The sequence below is a fragment of the Triticum urartu genome, chromosome 2A (genome assembly GCF_056163025.1).
Source record: "Triticum urartu cultivar PI428250 chromosome 2A, HENAU_Tu73, whole genome shotgun sequence".
In the NCBI taxonomy this organism is placed as follows: Eukaryota; Viridiplantae; Streptophyta; class Magnoliopsida; order Poales; family Poaceae; genus Triticum; species Triticum urartu.
The window spans coordinates 303,960,190-303,980,692 of NC_141874.1; the positions used below are offsets into that span (position 1 = coordinate 303,960,190).

The following is a 20,503-nucleotide window of genomic DNA, read 5'->3' on the forward strand; positions in this document are numbered from 1 at the left end:
TCTTTGTTTTCTTTTCCTTTTGCAGGTTAGAGCTGTCTACTTGGTTATGGCATATTATTCAGATTGTCTCGGAGATGCGAGGAACACTACAAACAGCACGGAAACTACTCAAGAACTGATAAGTAAGATTTCCCATCGATTAGATGACTTAGCTCGGCAGCGAGAAGTAGTTTTTGAGGATAGGCCTAGCTCTTATGATCCTTATTCTAGAGGCCATCCTTATGTTGGTCCTACCTGCCATATTTGTGGATTTCAGGGCCATTCACCCGCAGAATGTCAGCGTGGTTACTCTCACCCTCCCGATTGTTATGGCATGAGCTTCGCCCCACAACCTAGCTCATACCAAAACAATTACTCATATGGGTGGCCTGAAAACCAGAATATGTCATATAGGAGCAACAACCTTGAGATCTCACCATTTGCTTCTAGTAATCATATGCAGGGATTTAGGTATGAAGAGGAGAGCAACAACTATGCACCACAACAATTTTATTCACCTCCTACTCATATACCTCAACACTAGGAGATGTGTCCAATGGAGTTAAATGGTCCTCCACTTGGTCAACCAACAACTCCAGCACCTGTTGAGCAATCTCATGCACAAGTGCCCAGACAAGATGACTTTGATGATATAGACAAGCTCACATGGCTTAGTCTCGAGTTCACTTGGAGTGTTGAAGATGATCCAATTAGGCCGGTGATACGAGAGGAAATGAAGAAGATCAAGAGTGGAAAAGAGCTAGTGGAAGAAGTTAGGAAAATTGAGAAGAAAATCAATGTCGGGTGCACTATCTCATCCCTCCTTGAGCTGAGTGTTGCTGGGATATCCCTTGAGGTGTGTAAGGTTTCAACACCGTCACATTCAGCTGAGCAAGATAGCGAGAGTCCAGAGGAAGAGACACTTCAAATCCAAGAAGAAATACTTGAAGACAAGGAACAAGATGATCCAGAACTGCAATTCCCAAGTGATCAAGATGAAGACAAAAGATCTACTACTCTTGAAGAAGTAAAAGAAGCTGCTGTAGATGAACTTGAAGAACCAGAAATTCATTTGCCTATTGTCATACAAGAGCGTGATGAGTCAGGTTTATTGTAACACCCCGGATATGATTTACCCAATATGTAATCCAACTCTTGCTGTTTCCGGCGTTAAGTTATTTTATTTTCCTCGGGTTCTGGTTTTTGTCTCCGTGTGTTGTTGTTGTTGTCATGCATCTCATATCATGTCATCATGTGCATTGCATTGGCATACGTGTTCATCTCATGCATCCGAGCATTTTCCCCGTTGTCCGTTTTGCATTCCGGCGTTCCGTTCTCCTCCGGTGGTCATTTCTACCTTTCTTTCATGTGTGGGGGTTAAACATTTCCAGATTGGACCAAGACTTGCCAAGCGGCCTTGGTTTACTACTGGTAGACTGCCTGTCAAGTTTCGTACCAATTGGACTTCGTTTGATGCTCCAACGCTTAACCGAGGGACCGAGAAGGCCTCGTGTGTGTTGCAGCCCAACACCCTTACAATTTGGCCCAAAACCCACCAAAACCCTCTCCATCATCTAGAGCGTTCGATCACGATCGCATGGCCGAAAACCGCACCTCATTTGGACACTCCTAGCTCCCTCTATGCCTATAAATAGGTCCCCTCCGAAATCCATGGGTCCTTCTCCCCCGAAACCCTAAAATCCTCTCTCTCCGCGCCGGACGTGTCCGTCTGCCGCCGGACACGCTGCACCGCCGCCCGCGGCCACTGGCAGAGCGCCACGTGGTGCCGCCAGTGCCTCAACCGCCGCGGCCCGCCCGGCCCGCGAGAGGCCCTCCCGGGCCCGGCCGCCGCCTCCCCGCGCTCGCGTCTTCTTCCGCACCGCGCCGCCTCCTCCCTCGAGTCCGGTCGCCGGCGCAGCCGCGAGCTGCCGCCGGATCTCCGCCGCCCGTCGACCTCACCGCTCCTCGCCGCGCGGCCATCGCCGGCGCCGCCCGCGGCCACTCCGGTGCCCACGCCCACCTCCGCCATCACCAACTCCGGCACCGACCCGGCCGGCCTCGTCTCCCTCCTCCCTGCGGCAAGTCCTCTCCGGCGACCTTGAGTTCTCCGGTGAACCTCGGGAAGCGCGCGTGACTAGTAACCAGATCCAGATCCAAAACTCGGTTGACTTTCTCCCGAAACCCTAATTATTTTGCCATGTTCGTTGCGCCGTAACTTTGCATCCGTAGATCCGTTTTGGGCATATAGCATATCAAATTGTTCGCCCCAGAGAGCACATCATTTCATCCCATTGCATCATTTTAATTTGAGTTCATCTTGATGCCAGAAATGCTGTTGGAAGAGTGCTATTTGAGATAATTGCCAGATCTGCTGCTCCAAATAGCTTTTTGTCATTTTTGCCATGATTATTGTGTGCATGATATGCCCCTGAGCTCTACATATGTTTTGTTATATGCTTTGTCATCTTTCTAGAGGTGCTATCCATGTATTTTTGTGATGTGTGTGGTGACTAGCATAAGCTTGCAAAGTGGTGCATTTGTTAATGATGATTTCAGGGACTTAGCATTTCCACCAAGTCCTTGATCTGTTTTTATCAATATGCCATATGTTCATGTTGTTTCCTAGTGATCCGTGCCTCTTTTGAGGATGATCAGTAAGAATGATTTGTTAGTATTGTAGTGCTCTATCCATCCATGTATTTGTTTGCATTTATGGAGCACCCTAGCTTGATTCAATCGAGCTCTACTTTTGTCATTTCGTGAATCTGGGCAGATAGTCTACTTGTTAGCGATTTTGCCGATGATGTTGTAGTTAATCCGTGCATGCTATGTTATTGTTCTTTCCATGTATAGCTTCTATTATGTGTATTCTTGATGGGTGCATGCTTAGATTTTCATGACATGCTCTGTAGTGAGTGCATCGAGCTCGTAAACATGCCTACTTGATATCTGATTTGCATGCTCCAGTTTTTCACAAAGTCTGTGATCTAATTATGTTTTTGCCATGTTCACATGCTTGCAATTGTATTTTCTGATCACTTTTGGCTCAAGGTCACTAAGGGACTTTTGTTAAGCTCTGTGAGTAGCTCCATGCCATGCTTTACTTTGCCATGTTAAGTTCCTATAGCATACAGTTTTCATGCTCCAAAGTGTGCTACCTGATCTGAAATTCCAGACTAGTGTTAATTTCACTAAGTCTGAAACATGTTTACCAATTGCTCTTTTGCCATGCTTGTTTGAACCTGTTAATGGATGAATTGGCCGTAGCTCAGTGTTCCTCTTTTGTTAAGCATCATGAATGGATCCCTGCAATGTATTTTGTTGCCATGTTTGAGTGTTGTAGCATGTTCATCTTGTTGCATTTAGGTGGTCACTTGCTGTATATCGCAGACCGGTGCCATATTTGTTTTGCTTGCCATTTCCAAACCGTGTCTCCGATTCCGGCGTTCTTTATATCGTTTTCAAGCGAAATCATCTCACCTTTCCAGTGGCACACTTGGATTTCCATGTTGAGGCCAGGTTCATTCATTCCTTGTCAAATCTTGCATATGCATCCCATATCGCATCCCGCATAGCATACCATGTTTGCATCATGTTGTTTGAGTTGTGCACGTAGTTGATTGCGTTCCTTTTGCTTGTTTGTCTTGTTTGGGTAGATCCAGGAGAAGAGTGCTCTAACGAGGAGCCCGTTGAGTTTGCTTTCGAGGATCCAGTCAACTCTGACAACTTTGCAGGCAAGATGATCATACACTCGAAATCAGTTCTATCTTTGCTTTGCTAGATGCTCGCTCTTTTGCTATGCCTATGCTACGATGCCTACCATTTGCTTATCATGCCTCCCAAATTGCCATGTCAAACCTCTAATCCACCATGTCCTAGCAAACCGTTGATTGGCTATGTTACCGCTTTGCTCAGCCCCTCTTATAGCGTTGCTAGTTGCAGGTGAAGATTGGAGATCGTTCCTTGTTGGAACATTATTTACTTGTTGGGATATCACTATATTATCTTGTTATCTTAATGCATCTATATACTTGGTAAAGGGTGGAAGGCTCGGCCTCTCGCCTAGTGTTTTGTTCCACTCTTGCCACCCTAGTTTCCGTCATATCGGTGTTATGTTCCCGGATTTTGCATTCCTTACACGGTTGGGTAATAATGGGAACCCCTTGATAGTTCGGCTTGAATAAAACTCTTCCAGGAATGCCCAACCTTGGTTTTACCATTTTCCTCCTAGCCCCTTTTTCCCTTGGGTTTCCGGAGCCCAAGGGTCATCTTATTTAAACCCCCCTGGGCCAGTGCTCCTCTGAGTGTTGGTCCAAACTAGAGTCCTGTGCAGCGCCCCCTCGGGGAAACTTGAGGTTTGGTTTTAGTTGTATGGAGAGCTCATCTGAGTGTGCCCTGAGAACGAGATATGTGCAGCTCCTATCGGGATTTGTCGGCGCATTCGGGCGGTGTTGCTGGATTGGTTTTAACTTGTCGAAGTGTCTTGTAGAACCGGGATACCGAGTCTGATCAGAATGTCTCGGGAGAAGGTATATCCTTCGTTGACCGTGAGAGCTTGTCATGGGCTAAGTTGGGACTCCCCTGCAGGGATTGAACTTTCGAAAGCCGTGCCCGCGGTTATGGGCAAATGGGAATTTGTTAATGTCCGATTGTAGATAACTTGAACCTTAACTTAATTAAAATGAATCAACTGTGTGAGTTACCGTGATGGTCTCTTCTCGGCGGAGTCCGGGAAGTGAACACGGTGTTGGAGTAATGCTTGCCGCAGGTTGTTCTCTAGTTATTCGTTCGTGCTTCGCCTTCTCTTCTCGCTCTCTTTTGCGAACAGGTTAGCCACCATACATGCTAGTCGCTTGCTGCAGCTCCACATATTTACCTTGCCTTTCCTATAAGCTTAAATAGTCTTGATCGCGAGGGTGCGAGATTGCTGAGTCCCTGTGGCTCACAGTTTACTTCCAAACCAGATGCAGGGCCAGACGACTCCGTTCTAGATGACGCGTTAGAGCTCAAGTGGGAGTTCAACGAGGACTCACGCCGTTACTATGTATCTTTCCCTGATGATCAGTAGTGGTGCCCAGTTGGGGCGATCGGGACCATGTCGCATGTTGGGTTGGTCTTTTATTTTGGCACCGTAGTCGGGCCATGAGTGATTGGATGATGTAATGCTATTTATGTACTTTGATTGACGTGGCGAGTGTAAGCCAACTATGTTACTTTTCCCCTTATTATGTATTACATGGGATGTTGTGAAGATTTCCTAACTTGCGACATTGCTTTCAATGCGGTTATGCCTCTAAGTCGTGCCTCGACACGTAGGAGATATAGCCGCATCGAGGGCGTTACAAGTTGGTAATCAGAGCCTTCCCGACCTTAGGAGCCCCATTGCTTGATTGTTACTAGCAGCCGAGTTGAGTCTAGAAAAATGTTTTGAGTCATTTAGGAATTATATATCGGAGAGTTTAGGAATTATTTTTACTCCCTAGTCCCTTCATCGCTCTGGTGAGGCATCCTGACGTAGAGTTTTGACTCTACTCTTCCCAAATTTCACTAAAAAAATTTAGGATCATGCGGGTATCTTGGAATCGTTCTGATGGTTTTGTGACGAGAACATTGTTCTTGGTGCCTCCTGTCATTTAGGGGTTGTGGCAGTGTCCCGGGGAGTTGAGCTCCGAGGTGTTGTCATCACAATTTTATCGTTGCAGTTCTGGAATACCTGAGTTTAGTTCGCCGACATCGAAAATCTCTTTTATGCAGTTTGTTGGTGAGATAACCTCGACGCGACCCAGTACTGGGGCGGGAGTTCGGGAGTATTGCCATAACTTGTTTAACGGATGCTTTTCGAAGGTTGAGATAGATGGTTTCCGAAGTTTTTCTCGGTTATGTGTTGAAGGATGGATATAGCTGGATGTAGGATTTGCTAGATTTGGGTGAGATATTACGCTTCCCCTGTATCCCCAACACCTGATTGCATAACCGGAAAGGTTCGGGAGTTTCATAGGTGGGAATTCTTGTAGCTCTAGCTCTTCTTCCACGGATATTTGGTTTGAGATTGGGATTTCTTACCGAGTATTCGTTCTTGTTCCGTACCTTGTTGATTTATTCCTCTATCTAAATTCTAAGTGGCTTCTCAATTTATGGATATGTGACCATTTCAAGTGGAATGCATTCGTTCATTTTTGTTCGGATGTGAAGACGATTTATTGCAATTTCATTCCGTTGGATTCAGCTTCAGTATTTGTCTATCAATGTGCTAATGGATGTCAACCTCTTCAGGATGGCTCCCCCAACGCGCGCGACTCTGAATCCTGATCCGCCACCACCTCCCCCTCCTCCGGAGGCATAGCAAGGTGTGATGGCCGCAACCAATGCAAACACGCAGTTGATCATGCAAATTCTTCAAGAGCGCAATCAAGCGAACCAAGGCAACCAAGGAAACAATCAGAATCACTTTGCTACACTCAACCAGTTCCTTGCTAACGGGCCAAAGACTTTCATCAATTGTGTTGAGGCAACTGATGCTGACGATTGGCTCATGGACTTGTGCAAGCATTTCGAGTGCAGTAACGTCAGGCCTGAGGACTTTGTCAAGTTCGCTTTCTTCCAACTCAAAGACCAAGCTGCAGAATGGTTCCAGCAGTACAAGGATTCCAGAGGAGGCCGTGTGATTACCTGGGATGAATTCCGTCAAGACTTCAAAGCTCATCAAATTCCTCAGAGCGTGGTTGAAAGCAAGCGTGAGGAATTCTGCAACCTGAAGCAAGGCTCTTTGTCTGTCTATGACTACAACAAGTTGTTTCAAAAGCTCGCCCGCTTTGCTAAGCAGGACGTCCCTGACGAGAAGAGCATGATATACCAGTTCAGGGGTGGTCTCACAGAAGAAATCCAGCTAGCTCTTGTTCTCTTTGAGCCCTTGAGGTACGATGAGTTCTACAACATGGCATTGAAGCAAGAGGCTGCTCAACTGAGGTGTGATGCTTCCAAGAAGCGAGTCAGAGATGCTACTCCTTCTTCCTCTACTCAAGTGGCCAGCAGCAAAAGTATTGGCTTCCTCCTCCTCCGTTCCGTCAGCCGTATCAGAAGAGCAAAGGTGGCAGTGGATCTTCCCACCCACCCAACCCTGGCTTTCAGAACAAGACTTCGTCTCAAGCTCCAAGATCGAGTGCTCCATACCACCGTCCGCTTTCAGAGGTCACGTGCAACAAGTGCCAACAGAAGGGTCACTATGCCAACAAGTGCTTCAATCAGAGGCGTCTCCCTCCTCCTCCTCCTGTGAGATCGGCAACTACAGCTGTGGTCAAGCATAACCCCAAGCACGCCAAGGACAACTTGATGAATGCAGCTCAGGCAGAGGACTCATCAGATGTCATCATGGGTAACCTTCCTGTTAATGATATTCCGGCAAAAGTTCTTTTTGACACTGGTGCATTGCATTGTTTCATTTCCAAACCTTTTGCATCGAAGTATGAGTGCGATTATCAGTATCTGCAAAATTCTTTGCAAATCATGTCACCGGGCAAGCAAATGACAGCTAATTTCTGCGTCCTAGATATTACTATCACGTTGGGCGACTACAAATTTCAAGCTTCTCCTATTGTTCTGGGTGACTCGGATATTGATCTTATTCTCGGGATGGATTGGCTTTCTAAGCACAAGGCGCATCTTGATTGTGCTGCCAGGCAGATTCAATTGACTCATTCGTCTGAGGATGTAATTGTCTTTGCCGCTCGTGATGATACCATCCGTCTGTTTTCTCTCGATGAGAAGGGCGAACTGGATGCCATCTCTCAAATTCCAGTTGTTTGCGAATATCAAGATGTCTTTCTAGAAGAGCTTCCAGGAATGCCTCCGCACCGGCCAGTTGAATTCGTCATCGATCTTGATCCTGGCACGGAACCGGTGTGCAAACGTCCTTACAAGCTCGGACCTGAAGAGTTGAAGGAGCTGAAGAAGCAACTCGATATTCAAGAGAGAATGGGTCTCATCCGACCTAGTTCTTCTCTGTGGGGTTGTGGTGTTCTTTTTGTGAAGAAGAAGGATGGAACGGACCGACTTTGTGTTGATTACCGTCCATTGAACAAGAAGACTATCAAGAACAAGTACCCACTTCCCAACATCAATGAGCTGTTCGAACAACTCAAAGGTGCCCAAGTATTCTCCAAGCTTGATCTCCGTATGGGTTATCACCAGATTCGAATCCGTGAACAAGATATTCCCAAGACGGCTTTCAAGACAAGCTATGGGTCATATGAATACACTGTCATGTCTTTTGGCCTCATCAACACTCCTCCAACTTTCTCTCGCATGATGAACTTCATCTTCAACGCCTACACCAATGACTTCGTTTTGGTCTATCTCGACGACATCCTGGTCTTTTCGAAGAACAAGGAAGATCATGCCAAGCACTTGTGTTTGGTGCTCGATAAGCTCAGGGAACATCAGTTCTACGCCAAGTTCTCCAAGTGCGAGTTTTGGCTCGATGAGGTTCTTTACCTTGGGCATATCATCTCTTCCAAGGGCATTACGGTGAATCCTGAGAAGGTGTCTGCAATTGTGAATTGGGAACCACCTCAGAACGTGAAGCAACTCCGTAGCATCCTCAGTCTCGCAAGCTATTGTCGAAGGTTCGTGGAGAACTTTTCTAAGATTGTGAAGCCCCTTTCAAATCTTCTCCAGAAGCACGTCAAGTACGTTTGGTCTCCGGAGTGTGACATTGCTTTCAACACTTTGAAAGAGAAATTGGTCACTGCTCCAGTTCTAACTCCCCCTGATGAATCCAAACCGTTCGAGGTCTTCTGCGATGCCTCTCTTCAAGGTCTTGGTGCAGTTTTGATGCAAGAGAAGAAAGTTGTGGCTTATACCTCTCGCCAGTTGAAGCCCAATGAGAAGAACTACCCCACTCATGACCTCGAGTTGGCGGCAGTTGTGCATGCTCTTTTGACTTGGAGACATCTCTTATTGGGAAGAAAAGTGGACATTTTCACTGACCACAAGAGTCTCAAGTACATCTTCACTCAGCCTAATCTCAACCTCAGACAGACTCGATGGGTCGAAATGATTCAAGAGTATAATCCGAGTATCGAGTATACTCCAAGCAAGGCCAATGTGATTGCTGACGCATTGAGCAGGAAGGCTTACTGCAACAGTCTGATTCTCAAGCCTTACCAACCCGAGCTTTGTGAAGCTTTCCGCAAACTCAATCTGCAAGTTGTTCCTCAAGGTTTCATTGCCAACCTTCAAGTCTCTCCTACCTTGGAAGATCAGATTCGCCAAGCTCAACTTCTTGATGCTATGGTGAAGAAGGTGAAGATTGGGATTGCCAAGAGTCAACCAAGTACAAGTGCTACCGCCTTGATGACAAGGATACTCTCTTCTTCGAGGATCGGATTGTCGTGCCCAAAGGCGACCTTCGTAAAGTGATCATGAACAAGGCTCACAATTCTCTCCTCTCCATCCACCCTGGGAGCACGAAGATGTATCAGGACCTCAAACAGGCTTATTGGTGGACTCGAATGAAGCGCGAGATTGCTCAGTTCGTGAATGAGTGTGATGTCTGCAGAAGAGTGAAGGCAGAACACCAAAGGCCAGCTGGTCTCCTCCAACCTCTTGCCATTCCAGAATGGAAGTTTGACCACATTGAGATGGACTTCGTGACTGGGTTTCCAAAGTCCAAGCGTGGCAATGATGCTATATTCGTTGTTATCGACAAACTCACTAAAGTGGCTCACTTTCTGCCTATCAAAGAGTCTATCACTGTAGCTCAATTGGTGGGGCTGTATACCTCTCGAATTGTCTCGCTGCACGGTATTCCACAGGTGATCTCTTCAGACTGTGGCAGCATCTTTACCTCAAAGTTTTGGGATTCTTTTCAGAAGGCCATGGGCACCAACATCCGCTTCAGCACAGCTTTCCATCCCCAAACTAGCGGGCAAGTCGAGCGTTTCAATCAGATTCTTGAAGATATGCTCAGGGCTTGTGTGATCTCCTTCGGCATGAAGTGGCAAGATTGTCTTCCATATGCTGAATTCTCCTACAACAACAGTTTTCAAGCAAGTTCGGGCAAGGCCCCATTCGAAATTCTGTATGGCAGGAAGTGCCGTACCCCTCTCAACTGGTCTGAAACCGGTGAACGTCAGCTTTTGGGAAATGACTTAATCACAGAGGCAGAAGAGATGTGCAAAGTCATTCGTGATAACCTCAAAGCAGCGCAATCGCGCTAGAAGAGCTACTATGATAGTAAGCACCGTGACTTGTCTTTCGAGATCGGAGATCATGTTTACCTCCGTGTCTCTCCAATGAAAGGTACTCGTCGCTTCGGTATCAAAGGGAAGCTTGCCCCTAGATACGTGGGACCTTTCAAGATCGCAAGCAAGAGAGGCGATCTCGCCTATCAACTCGAGCTTCCTTCAAACTTTGCAAATGTGCATGACGTGTTCCATGTCTCTCAGCTCCGCAAGTGCTTCAAGACTCCTGACCGCACCGTCAACTTTGAAGACATTGATCTCCAAGAAGATCTCTCTTATCGTGAGCACCCCGTTGCTATTCTTGAAGAGACTGAATGCAAGACTCGCAATAAGTAAATCAAATTCCTCAAAGTCAAGTGGTCACACCATTCCGACCGTGAAGCCACCTGGGAACGCGAGGATCATCTCCGTTCTGAGTACCTGGCGTTCTTCCAGTCCTAGATCTCGGGACGAGATCCTTTCGTAGTGGTGGAGTGTTGTAACACCCCGGATATGATTTACCCAATATGTAATCCAACTCTTGCCATTTCCGGCGTTAAGTTATTTTATTTTCCTCGGGTTTGGGTTTTTGTCTCCGTGTGTTGTTGTTGTCATGCATCTCATATCATGTCATCATGTGCATTGCATTGACATACGTGTTCATCTCATGCATCCGAGCATTTTCCCCGTTGTCCGTTTTGCATTCCGGCGTTCCGTTCTCCTCCAATGGTCATTTCTACCTTTCTTTCGTGTGTGGGGGTTAAACATTTCCGGATTGGACCAAAACTTGCCAAGCGGCCTTGGTTTACTACCGGTAGACCGCCTGTCAAGTTTCGTACCAATTGGACTTCGTTTGATGCTCCAACGGTTAACCGAGGGACTGAGAAGGCCTCGTGTGTGTTGCAGCCCAACACCCTTCCAATTTGGCCCAAAACCACCAAAACCCTCTCCATCATCTAGAGCATTCGATCATGATCGCGTGGCCGAAAACCGCACCTCATTTGGACACTCCTAGCTCCCTCTATGCCTATAAATAGGTCCCCTCCGAAATCCATGGGTCCTTCTCCCCCGAAAACCTAAAATCCTCTCTCTCCGCGCCAGACGTGTCCGTCCGCCGCCGGACACGCCGCGCCGCCGCCAGCGGCCACTGGCAGAGCGCCACGTGGCGCCACCAGCGCCTCAACCGCCGCGGCCCGCCCGGCCCGCGGGAGGCCCTCCCGGGCCCGGCCGCCGCCTCCCCACGCCCGCGTCTTCTTCCGCACCGCGCCGCCTCCTCCCTCGAGTCCGGTCGCCGGCGCAGCCGCGAGCTGCCGCCGGATCTCCGCCGCCCGCCGACCTCGCCGCTCCTCACCGCCGCGGCCATCGCCGGCGCCGCCGGCGGCCACTCCGGTGCCCGCGCCCGCCTCCGCCATCACCAACTCCGGCGCCGACCCGGCCGGCCTCGTCTCCCTCCTCCCAGCGGCAAGTTCTCTCCGGTGACCTCGAGTTCTCCAGCGAACCTCAGGAAGCGCGCGTGAACAGTAACCGGATCCAGATCCAGATCCAAAACTCGGTTGACTTTCTCCCGAAACCCTAATTATTTTGCCATGTTCGTTGTGCCGTAACTTTGCATCCGTAGATCCGTTCTGGGCATATAGCATATCAAATTGTTCGTCCCAGAGAGCACATCATTTCATCTCATTGCATCATTTTCATTTGAGTTCATCTTCATGCCCGAAATGCTGTTGGAAGAGTTCTATTTGAGATAATTGCTAGATCTGCTGCTCCAAATAGCTTTTGTCATTTTTGCCATGATTATTGTGTGCATGATATGCCCCTGAGCTCTACATTTGTTTTGTTATATGCTTTGTCATCTTTCCATAGATGCTATACATGTATTTTTGTGATGTGTGTGGTGACTAGCACAAGCTTGCAAAATGGTGCATTTGTTAATGCTGATTTCAGGGACTTAGCATTTCCACCAAGTCCTTAATCTGTTTTTATCAATATGCCATATATTCATGTTGTTTCCTAGTGATCCGTGCCTCTTTTGAGGATGATCAGTAAGGATGATTTGTTAGTCTTGTAGTGCTCTATCCATCCATGTCTTTGTTTGCATTTATGGAGCACCCTAACTTGAGTCAATCGAGCTCTACTTTTGTCATTTCGTGAATCTGGGTAGATTGTCTACTTGTTAGCGATTTTGCCGATGATGTTGTAGTTGATCCGTGCATGCTATGTTATTATTCTTGCCATTTCTAGCTTGTATTATGTGTGTTCTTGATGGGTGCATACTTAGATTGTCATGACATGCTTTGTAGTGAGTGCATCGAGCTCATAAACATATCTGATTATGTTTTTGCCATGTTCACATGCTTGCAATTGTATATTCTGATCCCTTTTGGCTCAAGGTCACTAAGGGACCTTTGTTAAGCTCTTTGAGTAGCTCCATGCCATGCTTTACTTTTCCATGTTAAGTTCTTGTAGCATATAGTTTTCATGCTCCAAAGTATGCTACCTGATCTGAAATTCCAGACAAGTGTTAATTTCACTAAGTCTGAGATCTGTTTACCAAATGCATTTTTGCCATGCTTGTTTGAACCTGTTAATGGATGAATTGGCCGTAGCTCAGTGTTCCTCTTTTGTTAAGCATCATGAATGGATCCCTTCCATGTATTTTGTTGCCATGTGTGAGTGCTGTAGCATGTTCATCTTGTTGCATTTAGGTGGTCACTTGCTGTATATATCGCAGACCGGTGCCATATTTGTTTTGCTTGCCATTTCCAAACCGTGTCTCCGATTCCGGCGTTCTTTATATCGTTTTCAAGTGAAATTATCTCACCTTTCCAGTGGCACACTTGGATTTCCAAGTTGAGGCCAGGTTCATTCATTCCTTGTCAAATCTTGCATATGCATCCCATATCGCATCCCGCATAGCATACCATGTTTGCATCATGTTGTTTGAGTTGTGCACGTGGTTGATTGTGTTCCTTTTGCTTGTTTGTCTTGTTTGGGTAGAGCCGGGAGACGAGTTCGCTAACGAGGAGCCCGTTGAGTTTCCTTTCAAGGATCCAGTCAACTCTGACAACTTTGCAGGCAAGATGATCATACCCTCGAAATCACTTCTATCTTTGCTTTGCTAGATGCTCGCTCTTTTGCTATGCCTATGCTACGATGCCTACCATTTTATTATCATGCCTCCCAAATTGCCATGTCAAACCTCTAACCCACCATGTCCTAGCAAACCGTTGATTGGCTATGTTACCGCTTTGCTCAGCCCCTCTTATAGTGTTGCTAGTTGTAGGTGAAGATTGGAGATCGTTCCTTGTTGGAACATTATTTACTTATTGGGATATCACTATATTATCTTGTTATCTTAATGCATCTATATACTTGGTAAAGGGTGGAAGGCTCGGCCTCTCGCCTAGTGTTTTGTTCCACTCTTGCCGCCCTAGTTTCCGTCATATCGGTGTTATGTTCCCGGATTTTGCGTTCCTTACGCGGTTGAGTAATAATGGGAACCCCTTGATAGTTCGGCTTGAATAAAACTCTTCCGGCAATGCCCAACCTTGGTTTTACCATTTGCCTCCTAGCCCCTTTTTCCCTTGGGTTTCCGGAGCCCAAGGTTCATCTTATTTAAACCCCCCTGGGCCAGTGCTCCTCTGAGTGTTGGTCCAAACTAGAGTCCTGTGCAGCGCCCCCTCGGGGAAACTCGAGGTTTGGTTTTAGTTGTATGGAGAGATCATCTGAGTGTGCCCTGAGAACGAGATATGTGCAGCTCCTATCGGGATTTGTCAGCGCATTCGGGCGGTGTTGCTGGATTGGTTTTAACTTGTCGAAGTGTCTTGTAGAACCGGGATACCGAGTCTGATCGGAATGTCTCGGGAGAAGGTATATCCTTCGTTGACCGTGAGAGCTTGTCATGGGCTAAGATGGGACTCCCCTGCAGGGATTGAACTTTCGAAAGCCGTGCCCGCGGTTATGGGCAGATGGGAATTTGTTAATGTCCGGTTGTAGATAACTTCAACCTTAACTTAATTAAAATGAATCAACTGTGTGAGTTACCGTGATGGTCTCTTCTCGGCGGAGTCCGGGAAGTGAACACGGTGTTGGAGTAATGCTTGCCGTAGGTTGTTCTCTAGTTATTCGTTCGCACTTCGCCTTCTCTTCTCGCTCTCTTTTGCGAACAGGTTAGCCACCATACATGCTAGTCGCTTGCTGCAGCTCCACATATTTACCTTGCCTTTCCTATAAGCTTAAATAGTCTTGATCGCGAGGGTGCGAGATTGCTGAGTCTCTGTGGCTCACAGTTTACTTCCAAACCAGATGCAGGGCCAGACGACTCCGTTCCAGATGACGCATTAGAGCTCAAGTGGGAGTTCGACGAGGACTCACGCCGTTACTATGTATCTTTCCCTGATGATCAGTAGTGGTGCCCAGTTGGGGCGATCGGGACCGTGTCGCATGTTGGGTTGGTCTTTTATTTTGGCACCTTAGTCGGGCCATGAGTGATTGGATGATGTAATGCTATTTATGTACTTTGATTGACGTGGCGAGTGTAAGCCAACTATGTTACTTTTCCCCTTATTATGTATTACATGGGATGTTGTGAAGATTGCCTAACTTGCGACATAGCTTTCAATGCGGTTATGCCTCTAAGTCGTGCCTCGACACGTAGGAGATATAGCCGCATCGAGGGCGTTACATTTATCTAATCCTCTTAATGGCATGTCTCCATATGATTTGTTTGCTACTACCATGCATTGCATGATTCCATCACATAAGGTAGATTTGAAAAACTATTTGCTTGGACATGATCATACACACCTTGTTAGTGGCACTGCTCATATCTTTGTTCATGATACTTATGTTCCTGATGCTATACCCATGTTTAATGAAACATGTGATTCTAATACTAGCATTGAGCTTACTGATTTCGACTATCCTAAACATGTGCTTTATAGCGATTCTTATGTAATTGGATACTCGATTGATGACTTGGAGGGTATTATCTCTACCGCTTGCAGTGTCTCTTTTGTGGAGTGTTCTTTCAGGTTTTTGCTACTGCACCATTTACTACATGCTGACCAGGTTCGAGGTGACATCCCTTGGGACCCCGGTGGATTCAGAGCATGGTCACGAGGAGAAGCAAGGAGCACACATGAAGAAGAGTGAAGATGGAGCATGCACGAGGAAGCAAAGGAGAAGAGCTGCAGCTTAGAGAGTGATCAAGCGAGTGCTACATCATCAAAGCTCGGTGAGCTGTTTCATGACCCATTTTGAAATCAACATCCGTTGATGCTTGCTGAATTAAAGTGATATTTGGGTTGCTTGTGCCATTTCTTAAATGTTGTCCCACTGAATTTCAACTTTGACATATGGTGCTTGATGAGAATATGCGAACTGATTGTTGAATGCCTTGTAAGCTAGTGATCTACACCATGTTTGCTTTGCTGAAAGTAGTGAAAGCTATTAGTTTTGAGTGCTCAAATACCTAGTGCAGTAGTAAACTTAATCATTTTCTGCATTTACCTTGATACACCTAGATCACTATGTTCAGATGATGTATTTGTGCCAAGTGTGTTCCCATTGAGAGCAATCACTCACCACTATGGACTAGCATGCTATGTTCCCTGGATCGGTAGTATGTGAACCAGACCTGGATGAGTGATGATTCTTGTTTCCTTTTTGTATTCATTTGTTAAATTAGTAATAATGAATAAATAATTATCTGATCTTACCTAACAGTAGCATGTCATGTTCCCTGGATCGGTGGCTTGTGAAATCTGGTTGGATCAGATAGGAGTTAATTATATTAAAAAATGCTATAATTGTCGAACTAGGTGTATACCATGTTCTCGGGATCAGTGGTATGTTCCTTTGGGGAGACAAACTAAAAAAACTTATAATTAGTCGAGCAGGTGTATACCATGTTCTCGGGATCGGTGGTATGTTCATTCGGTGCGACTGATAAAATATTATCATTACTTCCTTCAAATTTAATAATTGGTTCAACCACAATGTTATATTTCTGCAAATAAGTGATTTAATTCAAGTTCCTTTTGCTCTCAGGATCATGCTCTCTTTAGGAACCTTTTTGGCACAGTCAGCATTTGAACTTGCTAATCTTCGTTTATCATTGCAAAAGTTTAAAATGGTCGAGTTTACTAGTGTCCTATTGATATGTAGCACTCCTAACCATTAATTTTCACTAGCTAAGTCCAAGGCATGCACTGTTTAGAGACCTACTTCACTTGACATTCTCTAGTCAGTTCACTGTTCATTATCCAGCCTTTGTCATCTGCCTTTGCTTGAGGACAAGCAAAGATTTAAGTGTGGGGGAACTTGATCAACACATTTCATATACATCTCTTGGCCCTCAAATATACCGTTCATTGAGATATATTCACTCATTTCGTGCTATGAATTACTAAATTTGTGAATGAAAATCATATAAAGGATCATTTACTAGTCTTTGGTCTATCTTGCAGAAATGTGCGCAAAGGCATCAATAATCGTCAAGATTCCATCTATGAGGCTATCGAGAAGAGTGAAGAAGGGAAGAGAAGGAAGAAGATACTTGTGTGCGATGAAAAGAAGTAACCAGGGGGCTAGTTAAAGAAGTGGGAAGACCTTCTTGTGAAGAAAGAAGAGAAGTAAGAAGGCAAAATCACAAAGTGCAGATGAGAGGAGGGGAACAAAATCCCTAGGCGCTGGAGGGATCCGATTGGGCCTGGCAACACCTCTCCTTCCCTCATCTCCTTCTCCACCTCCGGCCGCCGCCACGGGCAGGCCGGCGTGGTTGCGCGCCAGCAGCCTCCATCCACTACACCACCAGTACCCTGTACCACCATCACCTCCATCCACGAGCACCACACCACCCATCCACCTCTCCCTGCTGCTCCCCCTTGCTAATCACGCCCTGGACCAGCCATTGGGGTCGCCGGCGTCTGACCCCCCGCGCGACCAGCACCTCATCTCCCTCTCTGCTCCTTCTCCCTCCTTCCGCTGCTTGCTGCTTCTTCTTCTTGCGCCCATCTGCCCCTGCTCCTTCTTCCCTAGCCTCGCTGCTGCTCTTCCTTCTCCAAATCCCCAAATTGCTGATCCTCCCTCTTGCTTCATCCTGCCGCTTCTCTTCTTCCCCTCGACCTCCTGCTGCTACTACTCCCTCTCTCCATTGCCTTGCTGCTTCTCTGACTCTCCCTCACCTGCTGTTGCGCCTTCTCTTCTTCCCTCGCCTCAAACTGCTGCTCTCTCTTATCCCCTGCGCCTCCAGACTGCTGCTACTACTCCTTTCCCCTACTGCCTCTTCTTCCCAAACCTTGATGCTGCTTCTTCTCCGAACCTACTGCTGCTCCTCTCCAGCGCTCCCTTGCTGCTCCTCATTCGCTGAAGCTCTGCTCTGAACCTCCTCCTTCTGCTGCCCCTTGTGTGTGTGTGTGTGTAATTCATAAAAAACATATTGTTGTGTTCTGTGAACAATTTGTGTTGAGACTTGTTCAATTGCAAACTGTTTTGTGCTAGATTTATATGTGACTGTCAGTTCGTGGGTTGTATAAATTCAGATTACTACATGTGATTTTATTTTGTACTGAGGCTGCTCTTTGTGAAGTCAGAGGTGTGATTGTTTTTAATCTCAAGTTCAATGTGCTAGCTATGTACCAGTGACATATGTGACATGTATCTGTGATGTGAAATAATTGTATTCTATCCCTAATCTTGTTCCTTCCGTGTGTCCTATACTTGCTAGTTTTATATACATATATGTGTCCTTATCATATTATTTCCCTTTGTGTTAGTGTTTTAGATTCTCAAGTATAATGAAAATACCAAAAAGATATTGAGTAAAATCTGAATCTCCCTTTTGCTTATTTTCATTTTCTTTGTCGTCGACTTTGGTTAGTTTAGGTCTATATTTCCTCGCAATCATCATCTGAATTCTGTCACCTAGCTTTAGCCGAGCATCGTTGCCGTCGCCTAGTCCCTGTGGAGAACACGACACTCATAGAATGGGGCGTTAAAACCCCACTGTACCTACAATCGATTAGGGGCCGACATTGTGAGGTGGTGCTTTTGGGTAATTTCTCCTTTATAGAATTAAAAATCAACAGTACCTAGTGATTGTACTAATCAGTGTTGTCTCGTTCGATTGCAGACCTTTTGAGGAACATGACGTGGACGCGGCTATGGTTCTCGAAGTCGAGTGGAAGCACCTACTTCAGAACTTATGGCACGTGGCTAGGGTGCAGGCTGTTCGAGACTACTATGCCTCGACTAACATTGGGAGGACCAAGAAGAAGCGACGCACCAAGTATCTGAGTAAGGAGAAGTACATGAAGGTAATTACCTATTCTTAAGGCCTTGTACTTATTTTCCTTGATTTCTTTCGTAGGCGTAGTGCTGAAATTTCTTTTTGCCTAACTTAGGCGCCCCCGAGTTCGTGTGCAGATAGGATGGACCGTTGGGACGCGTTGGTGGATGAGTGGTGCTCTCGCCAATGGCCAGCCGTCCACAATAAGGCCAGGGATAAGCGTGCCCAAATGCAAGGTGTGCCACACCATCGAGGGAGCTCCATCATGTTTGAGTACGGGGATCACTAGGTATGTGGTTTGAGCCCTTAATGATTCATGCAATTTCATTCTTCATGCTAGCTTGAGCCTTTCACTAATATGTTGTTCCTCCCTTTTAGGCGAAACACAACAAGAACGACGTGCCACCGCTATATGACAGCTATGCCATGGCCCATACTGCCCCGTACAAGAAGGCCAAGGCATTCTCTGAGGATGACCTCGATCATCCATAGAGCTTCACCAATATCTCCTCCCACAACAAGCTCGTGAGGTATAGAGACGTTGAGAAGACGAGGAAAGGGGAGGACTTCAACCCGAGCCTGATTCCTTTTGATCAAGAGATCGTGATGCTATCTGGTGACGGGAGGTACCATGGCTCGGTAGCCATTGGGGATGGACTCATACGTTATCCTAGAACTCTCCGAGAGATCAAGAAGCACGAGACAAGCTCCGATCCTGATATACCGCCTCACCCACGGCCAATGGAGCTCGCCATCGAGGCTATGGCCCAGGAGCTTTTGGCGGAGGCAAACAAGCAGGCTAAGCAGAGGGAGATGGGGTTGGAGGAGAGGATGGTAGTCTGTTGGAGGCGGAGAGGAACCAGAATGACGCGTCTCACCGGGCCCTATACGAGCTCGTCGTGGTAAGTTTCTTTTGCATATTAGCTGTGATGCCCCCAATTCAATCGTACACTAATCATACACGCAATACGTGTACGATCAAGATCAGGGACTCACGGAAAGATATCACAACACAACTCTACAAATAAAATAAGTCATACAAGCATCATATTACAAGCCAGGGGCCTCGAGGGCTCGAATACAAGAGCTCGATCATAGACGAGTCAGCGGAAGCAACAATATCTGAGTACAGACATAAGTTAAACAAGTTTGCCTTAAGAAGGCTAGCATAAACTGGGATACAGATCGAAAGAGGCGCATGCCTCCTGCCTGGGATCCTCCTAAACCACTCCCGGTCGTCGTCAGCGGGCTGCACGTAGTAGTAGGCACCTCCCGAGTATTAGTAGTCGTCATCGACGGTGGCGTCTGGCTCTGGGCTCCAACGTCTGGTCGCAACAATCGAGTATAGAAAGGGGAAAAGGGGGAGCAAAGCAACCGTGAGTACTCATCCAAAGTACTCGCAAGCAAGGAGCTACACTACATATGTATGCGTTGGTATCAAATGGAAAACGCTATCATATATTGACTGAACTGAAAATGCCGGAATAAGAGGGGGATAGCTAGTCCTATCGAAGACTACGCTTCTAGTAACCTCCATCTTGCAGCAAGAGAAGAGAGTAGATGGAAAGTTCACCAAGTAGCATCGCATAGCATAATCCTAACCGATGATCCTCCCCTCATCGCCCTGTGAGAGAGCGAGCACCGGTTGTATCTGGTACTTGGAAGGGTGTGTTTTATTAAGTATACGGTTCTAGTTGTCATAAGGTCAAGGTACAACTCCAAGTCGTCCTGTAACCAAAGATCGTGGCTATTCGAATAGATTAACTTTCCTGCAGGGGTGCACCACATAACCCAACACGCTCGATCCCATTTCGCCGGACACACTTTCCTGGGTCATGCCCGGCCTCGGAAGATCAACACGTCGCAGCCCTACCTAGGCACAACAGAGAGGTCAGCACGCCGGTCTAAATCCTATGGTGCAGGGGTCTGGGCCCATCGCCCATTGCACACCTGCACGTTGCAAGGGCGGTCGGAAGCAGAACTAGCCCCCTTAATACAAGAGCAGGCTTACGTT

At 46.7% G+C, this 20,503-nt stretch overlaps 1 protein-coding gene and 1 long non-coding RNA gene across 3 annotated transcripts; both read left to right on the forward strand.

Moving 5' to 3' along the window:
• The first annotated feature begins 511 nt into the window (after positions 1-511).
• LOC147984902 (uncharacterized) lies at positions 512-15,353 on the forward strand. The gene is made up of 2 exons (XM_087541313.1): positions 512-1,073; positions 14,857-15,353. The coding sequence occupies exons 1-2, from the start codon at positions 527-529 to the stop codon at positions 15,351-15,353; spliced, it is 1,044 nt and encodes a 347-aa protein (XP_087397439.1). The 5' UTR covers positions 512-526.
• Positions 15,354-16,811: 1,458 nt separating this feature from the next.
• Positions 16,812-19,409, forward strand: LOC125537003 (uncharacterized). 2 transcript variants are annotated; one of them, XR_007295447.2, is made up of 3 exons: positions 16,812-18,517; positions 18,605-18,778; positions 18,868-19,409. It is a non-coding gene; the product is annotated as an uncharacterized LOC125537003 (long non-coding RNA). The 2 variants fall into 2 exon arrangements; XR_007295446.2 differs by having other exon boundaries at positions 16,813-18,517; positions 18,627-18,778.
• The last annotated feature ends 1,094 nt before the right edge of the window (positions 19,410-20,503 follow it).

What these genes read in the sequence shown, in the direction of transcription:
- LOC147984902 (XM_087541313.1), top strand. Translation starts at nt 527, where the DNA reads ATGTGTCCAATGGAGTTAAATGGTCCTCCACTTGGTCAACCAACAACT. An exon ending in GCCTATTGTCATACAAGAGC is followed by an intron (nt 1,074 to 14,856) that starts GTGATGAGTCAG and finishes CTCGACACGTAG; the next exon opens with GAGATATAGCCGCATCGAGG.